Source organism: Plasmodium vivax, chromosome 12 (genome assembly GCF_000002415.2).
Source record: "Plasmodium vivax chromosome 12, whole genome shotgun sequence".
Classification (NCBI taxonomy): domain Eukaryota; phylum Apicomplexa; class Aconoidasida; order Haemosporida; family Plasmodiidae; genus Plasmodium; species Plasmodium vivax.
In genome coordinates, this window is record NC_009917.1 from 2,860,288 (window position 1) to 2,879,036 (window position 18,749).

Here is an 18,749-nt window from a genome sequence, read left to right on the forward strand (position 1 = left end):
ACAGGTAGAGGGACGTCCCCCCAGTGCAACTTACATGGGAGTTTGAGGCCATTTTCGCAGCTGCCCCCCTCCCCTCATTCAGAAGGAACTAAAAAATTCAATAGCGTAATTAACACTGCCATGGATGTAGTCAGCGTACATCTTAATCTGCTCAGCGTTGTATTGCAAAGGGGTGTCAGAATGATCGCCCTGGTTACTAAAGGAGGAGGAAAAAAATTTGCTGAGGGAACCCTGAAACTCATTTTGAAGAATGGAAGAGCACAAATTGTTGACTTGGTAATTATAATTCTTTGGAGTGTTGAAAAAAAAATAAAAGTGCATATGATCCTTCTCGAAGTTGATCCCTTTCTGTGCGTCATTTATTAGCGCATGGGGGGAAGCAAGTTGATTGTCCTTTTTGGTGATGCCATCATGGGAAAGTTGCCGTGCTTGATTTTGGACCGCCTCCGAAGAAAGTTCCCCTGTTTGTTTTGCTTCCAAACTTCGATGAGCCGCCCCCATGTTGGAGATTTTCGCTTTCCGTTTGCCCCTAAGTAGGTGCAAATAGTCCACCAGGAACAGGTCGTATTTAAAAAATTCCTTGTGGAAGTAGTGGTACTCCTTTATGTATAAGCATAAGTAGAACCTATGCAGTACGTGCATGTTAATCATGAGGGGGTGGATAAATATGAGGTACTTTACCAACTTGATTGACTGTTCGAACTGTTTTAGTTCGTTTTTTATTTTTCTGTAAAGATTTTTAAACTGCACGACGAGGTTGTCTTTCTCCTTGTTATGATAAATGGTGATGTATTTATTGACATCATTATTGTTCATAATTTTAATCATTTCGGTGACGATAACGAGCAGCTCTGCGTAGAGGTAGTAGTACTTGTTATGTTTGTCCCTTTTGGGATTTTCATTTTTGTTGTTTTCATGCTGATTTATCTTCGCCCCTCGGAATGCGCTCCACTCGAAGTTGCAACTTTTGAAGAACTCATATATCTCGTTGAGGACGTATATAAAAACAAAGTATATATTTAAGTCACCAGAAATGCACAGGATGCATTTTTTGAAAGAGCTCTTATTTTTTAGCAATAGCAGGTAGAGGTGTAAAATGGAGAACTTGATTAGGAGTAATATTTCTTTGCTTCTCTTAATTTTACTGTTTTGCAAGAATATCAAGTTAAACCATAGGTTGTCATTCTTTTCGAAAGTGAAAAGCAATGTTATTATTCTCTCGTCTGAGGATGAGTTGATGAAGCATGAATTAAAAAATACGATTATGTAGTACGTCGTCAGCAGACAAGGGTCCTTCTTCTTGATGTATTTAATTAACACATTGGAGAGCTTTAAAATTTCGTTTTTGTTGTCTATAAAAATTATTTGGTAACTCAACAGCTGGAGAATCAGACAGATTAGGTGGCTGCTCTGTTCAATTTCCACCTTTGATTTGTTCACATTATTTCCAAGGTTGTTCATAACGTAGTTAATTAGGAAGTGCAGAAATTTGCTCCTACTAAATTCGTTGCTCAACTTTTTAATGCACATGAAGTAGGTTACTTCTCCCTTGTCTTGTCTTTTCTTCCTTCTCAAACTGTCAATAAGGTGTGTCGTGATATCCTCCTGTGGGGGGTCCATTTCCGGGGTGCGACTTGCTGCCCTTTCTTGGTTCACCGTGCTGATAGCATTATCATACAGGGAAAAGTCAAAGAAGTACGTGTTAGTTATGGTCAGGTAAAACTTCAAAATAACGGAGCAGAGGTATGTGCCCTTTTTATTCTCCATGAGCTCCTTTAAGTGGCTGTTCAGCATGTCCAAGCAGTTTAGCCCATTTGAGCAAAACTTGAACAACGTTGCCACGTCATATAGGATAAAGCAAGCCAAAAAATTGAAGAAGTAGTTTATGTACATGTAGGAGAGGTACCCAATTTCTTTATCCACCTGGGGTATCCCCCTTTCGTTGGAAATATTTATTTCACTTTTGTTATTGCTGTTCAGGTAGAAATGGAATGAGTTCCAAACGGACTCTACCACATTTCTGTCCGTCAAATATGGGAGTTTCTCCAGGAGGGTCGATACATATTTGTATTTAAAAATTAGCGAGGAGACGTTGCTATACGTTTGTATTATTCTGAAGCAGTTGATGGTGTACAGGAAGAGCAGCTTTTTGTTTCTTTTCAGCTTTTCCATTACTGCGCTAATTAGTTGCATGTCCGGTTGGGGCGCTTGCCCGGGCTCGCCCGGTTTGCCTTTGGTTCCGCGGGGGGGGTCCTCCCCGGGGGGGCCGGTCTCGGCGCAGCGCGAATGTTTATCGTGCGCATCTTCGCTTAGCGAAACGTTATTGTGCGAAACGTTATTGTGTGAAACGTTATTGTGGGCATCTTGATTGTGCGAAGCGTTATTGTGTGCATTTTGATCGTGGGAGTCTTCTCCGTGTTTCTTCTCTCCCATTTTGGCCCCCCCTTTCTGCGGCTCCCCCCTCTTTCTGCGCCCCTCCTCCCTTATCCTGGCCAGGGCCATACTCGCGCGAGAGCCCTTCACATTCTTCTGGCGAGAGGAACACATTTTTCCCTCTTTTCCCTCTCTCTGAGTAGAGGTCTCCTGGGATGAGCTACCCCCCGCGGGATTTTTCAAGTACCGATTTGTTCGGCAGAGGGACTGCCCAGGTAGCTGCGTCTTTTTCCTTTTCAGGTTAGCCGTCTTGACCATCTGCGCGTACTTCAAGTGAATGTTGAGGAGGTCAGAATTGTAGAAGGTGGCGAAGTGTTCCAAGATATGTCTGGCAATTTGCATGAGGATGTTTTCCTTTATTTCGTAATTGAAAGAGTAGTAATCGTAAAAAAATAGGAGGAAGAATAGGACAATGTTGGTGGTAACTTTGTTTAAAAATATTTTATCATTTTTTTTAAACTCTAGATGAACATGTTCGGGGTTGTCACTCTGGTGGTTTTCCTCATAAGCGGAAGACGCCATCCGATTGAGCAATTTTTTTTCGTCTCTTATCCCACCTTCTCCTTTGTCGTTATATTTATTATCATTTATTATGTACAGGATGAATAAGTATATATTGTTATTGTGAAAAATGTTGCGAACAACTACATTTTTTATATTTTGGTCGGTGTAATTTTCTAAGTTTTTGTTCCAATTCTTTTTTTTCATATTTATTAACGTGTTGTAAAGGGCGTCCACGTCCACGGATGTGTTCTCTTCTTTGATGGGGGTGCTAATTATTTTCCCGCCATTTAGACCCACCCCTCTGCCATCCACATATATGATGTTTTGAAAAAAGGAGGGCAGGGTGAGGACATTTTTTATTTGAGTGAAAAAAATGTTGTAAAGTTCGTTCAGGTATATGTATATGTAGGAGACGAATATGTACAACAGGTTATGAATCATGACTTCATTTTTTTTTTTTTTTCTAGTTAATTCTTGCTTATTCTTTAAAACGTATTTCAAATAGTGCTGTATCATTTGGTTGAATTCTGGGAAGAAGTTCTCATTTTGGGAAAGCAGCATGGCTAGGAAGTTTCGGTCCTTGAAGCACATGCTCACGATGAGGATGTAGTAGTAAATTTTGTCGTATATCAGTTCCAGGTCGTTTTTTTTCTTCTTCTGCAGTAAGAAGTAGTTGAGGAAATGACTTAGGTAGAAGTGATTATCGTGGCTTATGTTTTGTGTGAATATGGAACTCCCTTCTTCGCGCAGGTGGTGGGTACGTCCCTCCTCGTTGGAGATGAGTCTGTCCATTTGTTTGCCCCCGTTTTTGCCAGCACTGTCTTTCTCCGTTTTTTCACCGCTATGGGTGAGGGCGATCGATTGGTTTTCCGCTACACCTGAGGTGCGCATGTTTGTAGTTGTCTTGCCGGTCTTCCCGCCCTGCTGAACCGCCTCACCCTTTCTGTTGTAAAAGTAAATTTTGTACTTTTGCAAATTGTTCATTGTCTCCCTCTCATCGCAGAATAACAATTTTAGGAAAATTTTAAAAAAGTACTTTTCAAAAAGTTTGGCTTCTTTTAAAATGTAGAAATTGGTGTAGATGTTTTTTCTGCCCAAGTAGTGGAAAATACGTTCGCACAGGATGGCCATGTTATCTTTCGTTGTGTTCTTCTGACTGTTCGTTTCGCCAGAATGGCTGACACTCCCATTTAGGCAGAAAAAAAAAGGGAAGTTGTCTAAGAAAAAGCTCAGGAATAGTACAATGGATAGAAATAAAATTTTTGTTTCTTCACATTGGGGGCAGTACATCTCAATCATGCAGACGTAGTTGGGGTTGGCCACTTGGCTCTGTTGATATTTGTAAATTTTCCCCTTGATAGAGTCATCTTCATCATAGTGGTCACGTGGATGTATATAGGCCTCCTCCTGATCGGTTACAACGCAATTTTTAAACTTACTTATCGTGTACTGGTAAAACAATTGGCAGTAATTTTTGTAAATATCTTCCTCCTTCAGTAGGTAGTTGTGTTTGTTGATCAGTCCGTTCTGTTGATCCTCACTGGTCGTGTCTGCGTCCTTTCCCCCTGGGGTGTTTTCCCCCCCATTAAAGGGGATAAGCACCTCTTCACAGATCCGAACATTCTGCATATAGATTGCATATTTTAAAATGACAAAATAGATCCTTTTTAAAAATTTGCACACTTCCTTGTCCGCTTTGTAGTATTTCAGAAAATGCACCAAAATATGCTGCTTCGAACTGTGGGAGTTTTTAAAAAGATGCTTCTTCCAAATTTCGTACTTGAATACTTGGAGGATATACTTGAAAAAAAGGAGAAGCAGCTGGACATGCAAACATTCGATCATGATATCGTTGTAAATGTTGCAGAAGTTGATCAGCGTGCTCATGTATTTGTTTAGGAAGACTTGTTTGAAGATGCGCAAGTTTGTCCTTCCTTTGGGGGGTATCCCAACGTTGTTGTTTTGGGTCTTCTGTGTGTCGCTTCGTTGGCGGGTTGTGTTATCGTCATCTGGGTTTTTTTCTAACCCCGTATTGTGGGATCCCCTCCCCTGTGTGAAAGCCTCCCAATCATGGCGCATTAGCAGGTCTATACTTATGCGTGATAAGTCTTCATTAACCAAGTGGAGGTCAAAGAAACAGCCCCGTCTCAAAACTACGTGCAGCATGGACATAACATTTTTCACAAAGTAGATGTCCATTTTGAGATACCCCTGTTCGTGGTTCTGAAATGTGACATTCTCCACATTGATGGTCTTCTCCACTTCGTACACATTTATTATGTTGGAGTAGATGTTGCTATCTGCGTTTGTTTTAGCTGCCTCTCCTTTTTTAATTTTTTTTTTTTTCCTATATTTCGAAAGTAGGAAGAAAAGGAAGTTGACCAGAATGGACAAGTTTTTCCTTCTCTCCATTTGCTTACTTCTGATTCGTCTCTGCTCTTTGAGCAGCATGGGGTTTTCCCCTCCTTCGTCCATCAAGTTGAAGTTGCTCTCATCAAGGTGGTTGCCTCTAACTGTATGGTTCGTACTTCCCATCCGATTAACAGAGGAGAGACTACCATGGCAGTTGTTCTTTATCCTAACGTAGTAATCATCCAGGTGCACAAAATTGTAAAGCACGTTGAGGGAAAAGCTGGAAATTTTATTCTTCAAAGATGATGTAGCAACTGATATGAAGAGCAGTTTGTAGATGAAGAGGGAAAGGTCTATATCTTTGTCTAGGGGGTGGATTTTTCCTTCCATGTGTTTTTTTTTCTCTAGTATTAACTGTATGTAGAGACACACATCGAAGAGGCTTACTAAATGTTTCAGTAGCAGCATGTTAGAATGAATGATGGCGCTTGCGCTTGTTTGGTTTTTTACTCCGTTCAGCTCAGCTTCCTCCTTCTTACTTATTGTTAACTGGTTGTACATGAAAAAAAGGAGCTTATTAATGTACGGGAAAATGGTGGTATACACGAAATGTATGGCACTCACTATTTCGTCGTAGTCGCTTTGGAGGAGGTAATGCGTCTGCTTGTTTGGGACTGTTCTTGCCTTCGAATTGGTGCCACTATCCTTTTGTGTTGATCCATCTGGAGTACTTTTACTGCTTGGAGATGCGTCTTGAACATCATCTCGTTTGGCCGATTCGTCACCTGTTGTGAAACTCGCATGGTTGCATGCGCTCTGCCCCTCCGCAGAATGGGCGTGCCCCCCTTCGGTGCACAGCAACTGCATGTAGCAGTTGTTCAGGTAGAAAAATAACTCGCTCAAATTGTAGATGTAAGAAAAGTTGGTTTCGTTATCTGCAGAGTCGTTTATAGGTGGCAACACTTTTAACACTTTTATCAAATTGGAAACGTAGGAGGAACCATTTTCGGAGGTGGGTTTTGTATCCACTTTGGCATTTAAAAAGAGAAAAGAATTCACATTCGCGATGGGGAGTTGGGGATTCGCCAGTTTGTCACTCGGTTCGATGATGCTCCAAGGAGACGGGTTGCTGCTTCTGTGGGTCAGAGGGTGAGGTGCACTCCCAACTGGGGCATTTCCAACTGGGGCACTTCCAACTGGCGCGCTGCTCACCCTTTTTGACAAATGATAATACTTATTAATGAACAGGAAGTACGATCTGAATATATTCGCCCCATCGTAGTTGCCGTGAAAGGACAATCCCTTTGCCTTCAGATTTAACTTGGCGTCGTGGAACGCATGCAGGTAGGAGTACTTGGTGGAGAAGAAAAAAAAAGATTTTAACTTTTTAACGTTTAGCAGAAAATTATTTGGCTGCAGTTTTTTATAAAGCCAGAAGGGAAGGAAGAAGAGGATTTTCCTCTCTATATGAAATGAGGCCTTGTTTACACCGTCCATCTGGTTGGGCTGCATTTCCTTATCAACATGTTTACTCCTGCTTGAGTCTTTTCGGTTGTGTCTATTTCTGTGCGGATTAAAAAAAGAGTTGTCATCCTTTTTGGGTTTCTCCCAATGGGGTGTATCATCTTCGTCTCCACATCTTTTAATGACATTTTTGCGGCCCTCTTTGTAGTACCCCTCCATGTATTCCACCTTTACTTCGTTAATTAAAGAATTTTCTAGCATGTTCGTGCAGCTGTGATGAGGCGAATTTGTTTCCTCAGCTAGCCAATTAGGAGAGCGGTCATCCCTTTCTGCTTCCATTTCGCCTTTCCTACTTTTCTGCTCTATTAGCAAATGCGGTTCGAGAAATATCCTGTGCTTGTTCAGGAGGAGGACGTTCTGGTCGAATATCAAGTAGAAGCTCAAGCTGATGGACAACGCTTTGACAATCTCATTATCGTAAAAGAAGAAGCAAAATAAATGGGAGAGATAAAAGTACCTCTCCTTGTATATTCTTTTGCATATTCTGCTATTCCTATAGTTTGTGATGATCAACAGAATTATTATTTTTAGGACGTAGACAAAAGATTCAATTTTGTATGTGCTGGTTTGCTCCTTGGCTAGCATTTCCCCTATCAGTTTTGTGTACAAAAATTTTATTTTTTCATAAATTGAGAGAAGGAAATGATCCATGTGGGGTTGGTCCCCCCTTTGGGTTTTACTCTCTGTAGTGTTCTCTACGGAAGTGTCACCTGCTCTGAACTTTGCTTTTCTCTTCAAAATGAATGACATTACGTGGTCGAAAAAGTCCAGAGGGAGTTCCTCCGTCTTCATGTCTACTTTCCGTAACGCTTGAGTGATAACCTCTTCGTCGCTAAGCATATGGTTGAGTATAAAATGGCTTATGTATATGTTTAACATATTGGTGTTAAATTTCCAGTCGTTTGAGTAGCTAAAGGTGTTATGGCACTTGTTCTGGTGGTGAGGAACTTTTGTAGAGGGTTCATTTCGGTGGCTTCTTACAGGGTCTTCTTTGCACCTCCACGCTGTTTCGCTTTCTTCGCAGATGTTATATTGTCTGGCTTCTATCCCACCTTGCATTTCCCCCCGTTTCATCGTACCGCTTGGTGAGGCATCTTTCTTCGTGCTGCCCCACCACTTGGTGAACTTTAGCCTAAACTGGTGATGCAATTTCCACATGATTTTAAGAGCGAGGGTCCTCTTTTTCTTCTTCCTCTGAAAAAGCAGGAAGTACAAACTGTGAACGTTTAGGAAGACGTTCTTGTAGAAGTAGGCGAGGCTGGCCAGTGCTTCCTCTTCCGTTTCGCGTTTTCCCCCCCTGCCCCTGGGCACATCGCCGCTGTGGTTGCCACCTGCAATGATTGGCTCAAAATGGTGGTCATGCAAAAAGCCGAACGAGCTGTACGCGGCCTGCTCCAGCACCAGTATGTACTTCTTTTTAGAGTAATACAAAAAAAGGAGGACTTTGGAGAAAAGCTTAATATTTGACAAGAGCGTCTTTTTTTCCGTCCGTTCTTTCTCCATAAGGGAATCAAACAGGGTCTCCACTTTTTTCTTGACATTTTCCAGAATAAAAAAGAGGTAGTAATTTCTTATTTCCTTTTTGCTATATACGCACAGTTCGTATATGACGTCAACGAATTCGTTTACTTGGAAAGTGGGGGTATAGAAATCTGGGGATTTACTTTTTTCCTTCCCTCCGTGGAGAGTGGATCTCCCAGGCACGTCATCATTCGAGCAACTGTTCAGATAGAGTTGATTGTTCCTATCAAATTGGGAGTTCACCGTTTGGGTGGCTTCCCACTTTGTTGGTTCGTGCTGGTCGAATTGGCCCCTATTTTTGAAGGGATATACTTGACAGGTGTTCTCCCCTAGTAAATGATTTCCCTTTTCTTCACCGAAGTGATTTTCCTGCTCATTTTGACGATGGTGATCTGTCCTTTGAGCAAATATGGGGGTAACGTACTGAGTGTCTTGATACGCCTTGGGGTGTTCTGGTTGGTTTGACTCTCCATGGCTGCAGGTTACGCCGTGGCGATTATTTTGGCTCATTAGGTCATTCTGTGAATGGGTAGAATTTCCCATGTGTGCATTTTTGGAGACATTTCCCCTTTCCCTACGTTTGTCAGAAATGGTATTATGACTGGACTCTCCATAAGATAAGTCCACCGCTTGGTTCCCCCAGCCCATTTGATAGTTGTAATTCCCGACAGAGTAACCCCCTTGGGGTTCCTCTTTTGGGTCTTTATTTTTCCAGTCAAAGGACCCCTTTTCATAATTAATGTTAAAAATAAAATTAAAAAAAAAAAAAATAATTTCCGTGTTGTAGCTATACATGATCGAAATGATGTTGTGCAGGAGAAGGACAAAATTTTTAAACAGTTCGACGAACTTGACATTTCCTGGGACATTCGTTCTGCCTTCCGAGTTGTGACTAAACGTTAGAGTGTGCATTTTGTTTTTGCAGCTCTTTAATTTGTTCACAATGAATTGGTACATGGATCCCTTTTCTTGTTTATTCGCTTTCACGTAATTTGTGAAGTTGCTATATTCAGAGGACAGAAGCGACAGCGAATTGAAGAGCATTCTGAGGCTGTTTTCGACCAGCACTTGGGTAACTCTGTCAATGAAGTGGGCATCGAAGTGGGGGAAGTCCCCTTGGGCGCCGCTAGCTGGGGGCGGCTCCCGAAGTGTGAAACTGTCCATTTGATTTTGGCGTAGTTCCTTTTGGCGTAGTGAATTTATGAGCGGCTCTTTTTTGCACTGCCCTTTTTTGAAGTCGCCCCCTGTTTGTAGCAAAAGATGGCAAAACTGCCTTACGCAGTGCGAGGCGGCACTTTCATGTCTACTGTGTGCATCTATCGTTTTGCTCATCTTCTCCGAATTGGGGGCATCGAAAAAGTCCTGCGATTTGAAAGTCTCCAGGGGGTTAAGAAACGGCTCATCATTTGCGTCGGCCGGACTTGAGAACATTTCGTTGGCATGTGGGGCGGGCAGGTCTGCTGCGGCGTTCGCTGCGTGGTACTTTTCGAGAAAGCCGTTGAGGGCGGAGTAGCTAGTCGGGATGAAGAAAAAAAAGTGGGAGATGTTATTGCTGGCGTTTATGAAGGTGGGGATATCTGACCGGAAGGCGGCTCCGCCGAAGCAGCTAGGCAGGCCAACATGGCCAACACCGCCAGCATCGCCAACGCCGCTAGCACCGCCAACACCGCCAACGCCACGATAGACGAAAAACAAATTCGCCAAGCAGTGCAAATAAGACAGGAGGTCGGTGTACTCCTTATAAACCTCGTAGTCATAAAAGAAGAAAAAAATTTTGAAAAAGTGCAACAATTCTAAGTGGTGCGTGTTTAGGTGCAGGTCGAAGAGGAACCGTCTAAACAGGTCGACCAGTTTGGGTTGAATCTTCTTCATCAAAATGAACGACACGGGGGTGTAGTTTATGTAGAGGCAGACGATTTTCAGGAGCTCCAATTGTTTAGGGCTGTATTGGTAAGTACGCCGAAGGGCAGTATTAGTAAACATGTCAATGCTTTGAAATTTGTTTTTTTTTAAATCGCTAGAGGAGTTGGAAGAGGAGGAAGAGAAACTGTTCAACTTGTGGATGCTTAGATTTTCTGAAAGGTACTCCCTAACGGGGACCCCATTTTGTTTTTCCTTTTTATCTCCACGCCCATGCAGGTTGTTCTCTTCGATGTAGTCAATGAGGATCTCCAAGTGGGAGTCCTTCTGCTTCCGTGAGTCGTCAAAGTAGCATTCTAAGATGTTACACAGGAAATTATAAATGAGGACAAAATTGTCTATGTGGAAGTTGAGCGTGGTGCATTTTTTCTGTAAGCTGCTAATTTTGCAGTGCGAAATTTTTAAAATTTCTAGCATGAAGAAAATTAACACTTTGAAAAAGTAGACGCAATTGTTCTTCGTTATGAATAGGTAGTAGTACGTGTCTCCTTCGTTGAAAATTGCAGCGGTGTTATCCCCCGCATTGCGAATCGCCCTCTCTTCGTTCTTCCTTAGGTAAAATGTATTTATGCGATTGAGGTCATCTGTGTTGTTTTTTCTATTTGTCTCATTTGTCTTGCTTTCGTTGTTCGCCGATTGGGGGGGTCCTCCCACCACGTCAGAAGGCAGTTTGTCCCTTTTATGGCCATACTTGAACTCTGTACCGGGTTTATTTTGCCCGAGGGAGTTGCGCCCCTTTCCCCCTTTTGGGAGCAAAAGTAAGTAGAACACATTTTGGTTAATTAGGAAGAAGAAGTTGTTCAGGTAGATATTATGAATGCTGTTGCACAGGCACCCCCCCCTCTGGGTTACACTTACGTAAAGGCTATAAATAATTATAAAAATGAGATAAGCTAGACTATTTAGAAGGTTATTCATATGATGGAATTCATTTTCTGCCTGATTATTTTCGACGTAATTTTTATAAATATAGTGAATATTGTAACTAAGGGTGTACACAAATTTATAGTTAAAGAGAAAAATGTCTTTATTGAAAATGTAAATATATTCATTTAGAATTTTGTTCACCTCTTTGTGCATATAAACTAGGTCGTCTATGCTTATTACTTTTTTGATTATGTTCATCCCCAAGCATTCGAAGTAGTTGAATTTCATGCTCAGGTAGAAATGCAGCAGGTTCGTTTTGTGAATGTAGTTTTTTATTTTGTAGGTTATGTTTTTGTTATACACATGTTTGTTATGTAGGTGAGTGAAATACGCAAGGAGGGTATCTTCCCCCTCTTTGCTTCTCCCATGTTGTCTTTTGCCCGCGCCACTCTTTGCGGGGTCTCCCCGTTTGGCCTGTTTCGCTTCTTCCACGCCTTCCACGTCTTCCACGTCTTCCACTTCTACCGCCTCTTCCGCTTCTTCCGCCTGTTCCACCCCGTTTATCTCTAGGAAGTTCCTTCTGAACACATCGAAGCAGTCGAAGAAGTTGTACAGGTAGAAAAATGTGTAGTTCCTCAAAATGCGTGCGTAATGACTTTCGTCGCAATTGTAATAGATGTGGGTATCTCCCCGTGTAGGTACCGGTCCGTGGTTCAGGTAAGCATGCCCTTCCCTTATCTTATTGGACTTATATATCTTATAGGTCAGGAGCAAATGTATGCTCCGTTTATTCACTTCGTTTTTTGCTTCATATAAGGAGTTGTAATACTTAAAATCGTCACTTTTGGAAAAGTTATTTTTTGTAAATATGTTTATGCAGTTGTTTTTTTTCATTATTTGGCTTATGTTCAGGAGATCCTTTTGAGAAAGTGTGCCATCTGCATTGTTTTGCGACGCTTCGGTGTTTTTTTTTGTGTTTTCCTTTGCCTCCTCAGGAGAGTGTTGCCCCAGCCGAGGGTTAATACTTGTCGTCTCTTCGACGGAAGAGCTTTTTTTTCGTGTAGCTTTGTACTGTCCTCCCTCTTTATTTAAGTCCATCATGTTGCTTGTCTTTTCCGTTGCGTTGTTTTTGTACTGGGGAGTTTCCCCTTCATCTGCTTTTCCATTTACTTCCGCAGATTCTCTCTCCCCATTTTTGTTCCCCCCATTTGTGCTACTCAGACCATCGGGGGAATTATTTACATCAAGCTTAGGTGCACACTCTTGAGTGTCCCATTTTGAGAAGTCGTCTGGGTTGTCCCCATTATATGCACGAATGAGATGGATCAAAATTTTGACCACCTGGCTGTATTCATCGTTACTGTTTTGCACCTGCATGTGCTCATAGTTTACGAGGCAATTATCTGTGTCGTGGGGGACGTTTAATTTTTTGGCGGCACTATTCTTTTTGTACCTGTCTTCGTTATCTCTAAAGTGGGTTAAAAACGCCTTGGTGAATGTGTATATTCCGAATTGTTCGAATTTGTTTTTGACCTCTTGATCCTTCTGTGTGACAGTGTGGTGGAGGGGGTGGGAATGGGCAGAGTGCGAGCGAGCATCGGAGCGGCTACGTTGCCCTTTCGCAAGCATGATACATAGAGCATATGTTTGAAAGATGCAAAAAGAAGCGAAGTGGGGCAAAGAAGACGATGCATTAAACGCACTAATGAAGGGTATTACGGCACAGAAGGGAGGGGGATACACATGACAGCCTTACATGTAACATATTTATACATTACACTTCATCTGTGAGAAGAAGCAAAACTACTATGCAGACGCGAAGTGGCCATGCTGCTCAAATTATTCCTTTTTTTTTTGCACAAAGGGGGTGCACATTTTCTTTTTACCTCTATTATGCACCGAACGAAGTCCAAAACTTGGGTGAGCGCTTTCAAAGGAATGGAGCTGTTTCTATCGTTAATGTAGCGAAGAATAACATCAAAAAAATAATTTCTTTTCTTAAAGTCCGTTTCGCTTATTATGCCTTTTTCGTATTTTTGTATGAGCATAATCATTGACCTGTCTCGGATGTCATCTATGGTGTGCCCTAAAGTGGGAGCAGTGCGAAGAGGCTGCCGCTGTGGGTTCGTTTATGTGATTCGGGTGCAGGTGCAGAAGCAGGTGCAAGCGCAGGCGTTGTTTCGCCTTCGTGGTGGGACAAGAAAATTGGCTCATTTTTCGGGGACACGATATTGCGTGTGCTTTTTATGTGGACGGAAATTTTTCTTTTTTTTTTTTTTTTTTTTTTTTCCAAATGGAGAGCACATCTAGTTGTACCTATCTTTTGAATGAGGCTGCTCAGCTTATCGTCGTTCATTTTGACTGGCGCGTTGGAATGACACGAGGTTGTTAATGATCGGTGGGGTGCTGAACAGGTGGGTATGCAATGTCTGTACGTACGCGCATGGCCATGTGGAGGACGCTATTCCGCCTCTAACCATTGCGGTGACAATCGTAAATAAGGTTAGACCCATGAAGGGGAGTGGAAAAAAGGATAAGCGCTACATCTGTCACTTTTTTAGCTAACAATATTTGTCTCTTTTTTAACTGATAACATTTTTACATTTTTGCAATAAAATGCTTGTACGAATGATTTGCCCCTTAGTTGAAAGAAGTATGCTTTGCTGCTTCTACAAAAGGGTTAAGCTTTGCTTTGCACGGGCAAGAAGTAAAGTAACATGTGCGAGGGGGCTACAGAGGGAGCAAAGACGTAGTGTGCTAAATTATGGATGACCGTGCGAGAGATAAGATGCGTGGCATGTTCGAAGTTCATTCAGATGGGGAAGCGATATCATAAGGAACGCGTTTTTTTCTCCCCACACATTATTTCGATACGCTCCGCTTTTCGTGCCCCTTTTGGAATTTTTTTTTTTTTTCCGGTCTTTCCCCCGTGCATACAATTTGTAGCATGAATTTGAAGCCCTAAATGTGCAAACAAAAGAAAAAAAAATGGACTACGCATCAGTCCCCCATTTAGACTACAAAGGGTTTAAGGTTAAAAAGGACCTTCTAATATCCTTCGAAAAAAAAAAGGAGAAGTCTCCATTTCCACAGCGATGGGTAATTGGGGGATGTCTAAAAGGGGTATACGCCAAAACATGCGTATATGTACGGGTAGGGGGAAAAGAAAAACAATGCTTATTTCCTTTTTGGAGGGGAAGACAGCATATTAAAAAAGCTTCACACTTTTTTTTTTTTTTAACAAATGCGGCAAAGTTAAACCTTATTGGGATGTTTAGTAGAAAATAATTTTTTGTGCAATTTTGTCTTGCACGTGCACTCTGTTTTGATGCTCTTTGGAGAGAAACTTTTTAGCCTCTGTGCGGTTACAAATGTGCATATTTTTACCACGGTAGCATTTTTAAGAGGCATTATTTTATTTTTTTCTTTTTTGAATCTACCCTTTGGTCATCCCAAAATGGTGTTTCTACGTAGGGGCATAAGTTCATGCTTTTACCGTTTGTTGTACTTTTGAGAATATGATAATCACTCAAGTGAGAAGGAAAACGAACAGATTTGTAAAGTTAAAAGGATGGAACGGAATTGTTGTTATGTCGATTTGAGCAAAACGTTGCAATGTTAGCTTTAAGAGGTAGAGGCATGCTTATATGGGGCAATTTCCCCGATGAGCGCTTTTGAACTTTATGGGGAGGTGCTCTTTCTTCTTTTAGAGGTAGCAGAACAAGACAACCGTTGCATCACTGTTGGCTGTGATGAGGTGCGTTTTGCCGAATTATGGCTGCCCAGTTGGTTGGAAAAAAAAAAAAAAAAAAAAGCTGCTTCCCCCATACAATGGGGTGTACGTATATATGTATGTACACGTGAGCGCCTAAACTCGATGTCGTATTGCCCCTCATTTTTGATAAACGGAGTGACCGTTCATTCTCTCTCAGTTGAAGTGCGGCCATAATGCATTTAAAGCGAAAAGGGGTCAAACAGCAAAACTGCTTTTGCTTTATTGCCATGTAGTAGGCAAACATAAAAAAGGGTGCTTACCCCGTGGGAGGAAAAAACGACGATCAGCGTGGACACTTTTGAATGAAGTCCATAAAGCTGGAAAAATAACGCGGCAATTAAAAGGGTAAATCAAATTGTTTCATTCTGCCCAGTTGGTCCCCTTATGCTCTTTTGGTGAGGCAAACAAAATGGTGAGCAACGCAAAGAGGTGAAAATGTAAACATAAAACTTATACATTTGCGCATGCGCCGAATGAACGAAATATAATGTGTTAGCCCCCCTCCCTTTTGTCATGCAAAAGTTGTGATTCTTCGCTGGAAAGGTAAAAAATGACGAAAGTCGTCGCATTGTAACGCGGTATTCCTCCCCGGATGCGATGAGCAATGAACTTGATTGGGGCGAAAATGTAACAAATGATTACGCGGCACGATTTCGTTTCGCTCGTTCGTTCGCTCGTTCGTTCGTACGTTTCGTTCGCTTCTTCCGTTTGAGATCGCGGGAACGCATATCGTTGGAGACAAAGCGCAAAGGAGGAGCAGGAACATTTTCAAAAACAGTGAAGCCGAATGAGGCCGGAAAGTTGACAGAATGGCTGAGGATAACATACATGTGATTCAGAATGACCCCCTCATCATCGTAGATAAATTCCCCTACACCAGGAAGAAGGACAGAGTCACAGGTATGGCGGCAGGCGCGGCCGCATCTGCGTGTGTGTTTCTACGCACATGGTTATTAACACATTTTGCACACCCGTTTTGATACCGCCGTACTGTGCATGGTTGTGAAGAGGGGGAAAAAAAAAAAAAAAAACACCCATTCTAGCAATAATCTTCCTGGGTGAACATCACACCTATGTGTAGAAACACATCTTTGAAATGTGCCTGTTTGTAAATCCCCCCCGTGAGCCCTTCACTTTGAGTGCTCTATTTTGAAAAATGATCCCCCTCCCACTTGGGGGCGACTTTCCCCCTTGCTAGGCGAAGAGGAAGAAGAAAAAAAAAAGAAAATCACGAAGATATATTTCTTGACGCATTTCCACGCCGATCATTACACCAACATAAATAAATACTTCCACGAGAACGTCTTCTCGTCGACCATAACGAAAAAGTTGCTAACAAACATCATTGGGGTAAATGAAAAGTATATACACAATTTAAAAATTAATAAGAATTACCATCTTTTCAATTTCGAAATAATTTTCCTCGACGCAAATCATTGCCCTGGGTCTGTAATTATCTATTTCGAATTTGCCAATGGAACAAAAATAATACACACAGGCGATTTCCGCTATTCCAATGTGCATACATTTTTGATAAAAAAAGTGCTAAGTTGTAAAAGGGGTGAAAAAAATGGAGAAACCAAAATGGAAACGTTGATTTCTACAAAATTGGAGGAAATAGCGAACAAAGGGGAGCTGTCCACCGGGGTGAAGACGAGCTTTTCCTGGAAGGGCAACCCATACGACATCCATTTTAGGAGCGAACATTTAAATATCTATAAAAGAAAAACTTACATTGTAAATTTTGAAGAATTCAGAATGGCTTATTTAAAAAATGTTGAAGATTTAATTGGGGGACTTAAACATAAGGGGAGAGAATTCTATTTGTATGATTCTATTGAAAAGGAAAATTACTTTAACTTTTTCATTTACGTAGATTTGTCTCTATATTTTAATCAGAACGAGGTGGACATTTTGCTTCTGTATGATGGCAAGAAAAGGCTAAATGACAACTTGGTAATTAACGAGGAAAATGTGAAGAATATTCGCTTCGTCGCCACCTCTGAGGGGGAGAAGTTAGAAGATGGAACTTGTCCCAGCGGAATAAACTCCCAAGTTTTGATGAAAAAGGAGTTGCTTCACCATTTGTCAGATAACCCCACGTTGAATCTTAGTAGAGGAAATGGACTCAAGAGCGATAGGACGAATGGAGAACAGGTAAAGGTAAAAAAGGAGGAGGACATCGACGTGAATGAGTCGCGGTTTACACATGAGCATTCCATTGAAGGAGAGAAGACGGTGGTGAAGGCGAAAAAAGAAAGCGTGAATGATCTCATCAAGTTGGAGGATACTCAAGGTGGGCAAAAAGTAAATGCCCCGTGTGATGTGGACGAATCGGAAGAAGACTCAAATTACATAAGGACCATTTACCTGGACACAACGTATGCCCTGTCGAAAAATAACTTGTTCGCGCCGCAAATCTATTTGATTAATTTTATTATTTATATATGTAAGAGGAAAGTGAGAGAAGATTCCGCTGAAGCGGGGGGTGTGGCGGTAGAGACGGGGGAGAAGCACAAGGCTAACCTTGCTAGGACGGGCAAACGAACCCGCGCGCATAAATATAAAGAAGAAAGATGGGGAGGAAAAGTGGGTAGAACAAACAGCGAGGAAAAGAAGGGGATAACCACACATGGAGAAGAAAAAAGCGAAGCCAGTGGAGCGGAGGGCAGGGATGAGAAGGGCTTAGGGGGAGAAGGGAACCCCCCAAAAAAGACCCTATTCATGTTTGGAACGTACAACCTGGGGAAGGAAAAAATTTACCTAAGCGTATCCGAGGCGTGCAACATGAAAATACATTTTAGGAATGAAAAAAAAAAAATAATAATTGAGTCCTTCTTACACAATAAAAGTATGTTAAATAGAATAACAGACAACAAGTTGGAAGCGCAGATCCACATAGTTGACATTAACTACTCGTATATATTCCCCAGAATTGAAAAAAATAAATTTAAAAATTTAATAGACGAAGAAATTGAGAAAGAATTTGATTCTTTCTATTATATTATCCCCACAGGATGGGTGAAAAAATATTCCTTTTATCAAAAAAATGAAATCTCCATTTTTTTAATCCCATACAGTGAACATTCGAATTTAGAAGAATTGGAAAGCTTTGTAAAGTCTATCAAGCCGTGTAATATAATTCCCACTGTGTTTTCCAACCCGAAGGAAAAGACGAAGATCCTAAATATCTTCAACTCGTGCCTGAACTTACAGCGGGAAGTGCTCAATTTTTTAAAAATATCTGATGAGAGCTGCCTGGTCAGGAATAAAAAAATATCCAAAAGGGGCGAAAAAACGAATGACACAAGGAAGCAAATTGGAAGAGGCAAAACTGGGGGGAGAAGAAATTCCAGTGATAGCAGCCAACCCAAGTTGACGTCCTTTTTTCCGTTCATAAAAAGGGAGAAGCGGTGACACTCCCCTGGGGGGATGCAGAATACGTCAATTCGCAGTTTCGTCTCGCAGCGGTATTCTGCTTCTTCTCTCAGCGAATAGGCTTACAAATGGGGGTGAAAAAGCACAGGTGATAATGCTCCCCCTTTGTAAACTTTCCGCAGTAACAATTTGTCGACTGTTTTCGTATCCACCATCTTACGCTCATGTAGACATTTGGGAGGATGCCGTATGGGACCCTACTTGAGTGCTCATGCCTGGAGGCATTTCTCAACAGCGGCTAGGCGTTAATATGCCTTTAAATATGCGCGTCCATGTAGGTCAAACGCACGTATGGCATGACAGCACGTGCGATTTTAATGTCATTTTTTAATGCCTCTCTTTAATTTATCTTCTTCTTTTTTTGTTCGTTTGGCTGGCAGTTTGTTACGCTTTTTTATGTCGCATCGCTTTTTCT

The 18,749-nt window shown here is 41.7% G+C and overlaps 2 protein-coding genes across 2 annotated transcripts; one reads left to right on the top strand and one right to left on the bottom strand.

Moving 5' to 3' along the window:
- Window positions 1-78: 78 nt before the first annotated feature.
- PVX_118590 (hypothetical protein, conserved) lies at window positions 79-13,477 on the bottom strand (the record flags this gene model as incomplete). Its single annotated transcript, XM_001615960.1, has 3 exons — window positions 79-12,666; window positions 13,008-13,207; window positions 13,438-13,477. The coding sequence occupies 3 exons, from the start codon at window positions 13,475-13,477 to the stop codon at window positions 79-81; spliced, it is 12,828 nt and encodes a 4,275-aa protein (XP_001616010.1).
- A 1,759-nt stretch (window positions 13,478-15,236) lies between these two features.
- On the top strand, window positions 15,237-18,313 carry PVX_118595 (DNA repair metallo-beta-lactamase protein, putative; the record flags this gene model as incomplete). Its single annotated transcript, XM_001615961.1, has 2 exons — window positions 15,237-15,796; window positions 16,095-18,313. The coding sequence occupies exons 1-2, from the start codon at window positions 15,706-15,708 to the stop codon at window positions 18,311-18,313; spliced, it is 2,310 nt and encodes a 769-aa protein (XP_001616011.1). The 5' UTR covers window positions 15,237-15,705.
- Window positions 18,314-18,749: the final 436 nt, after the last annotated feature.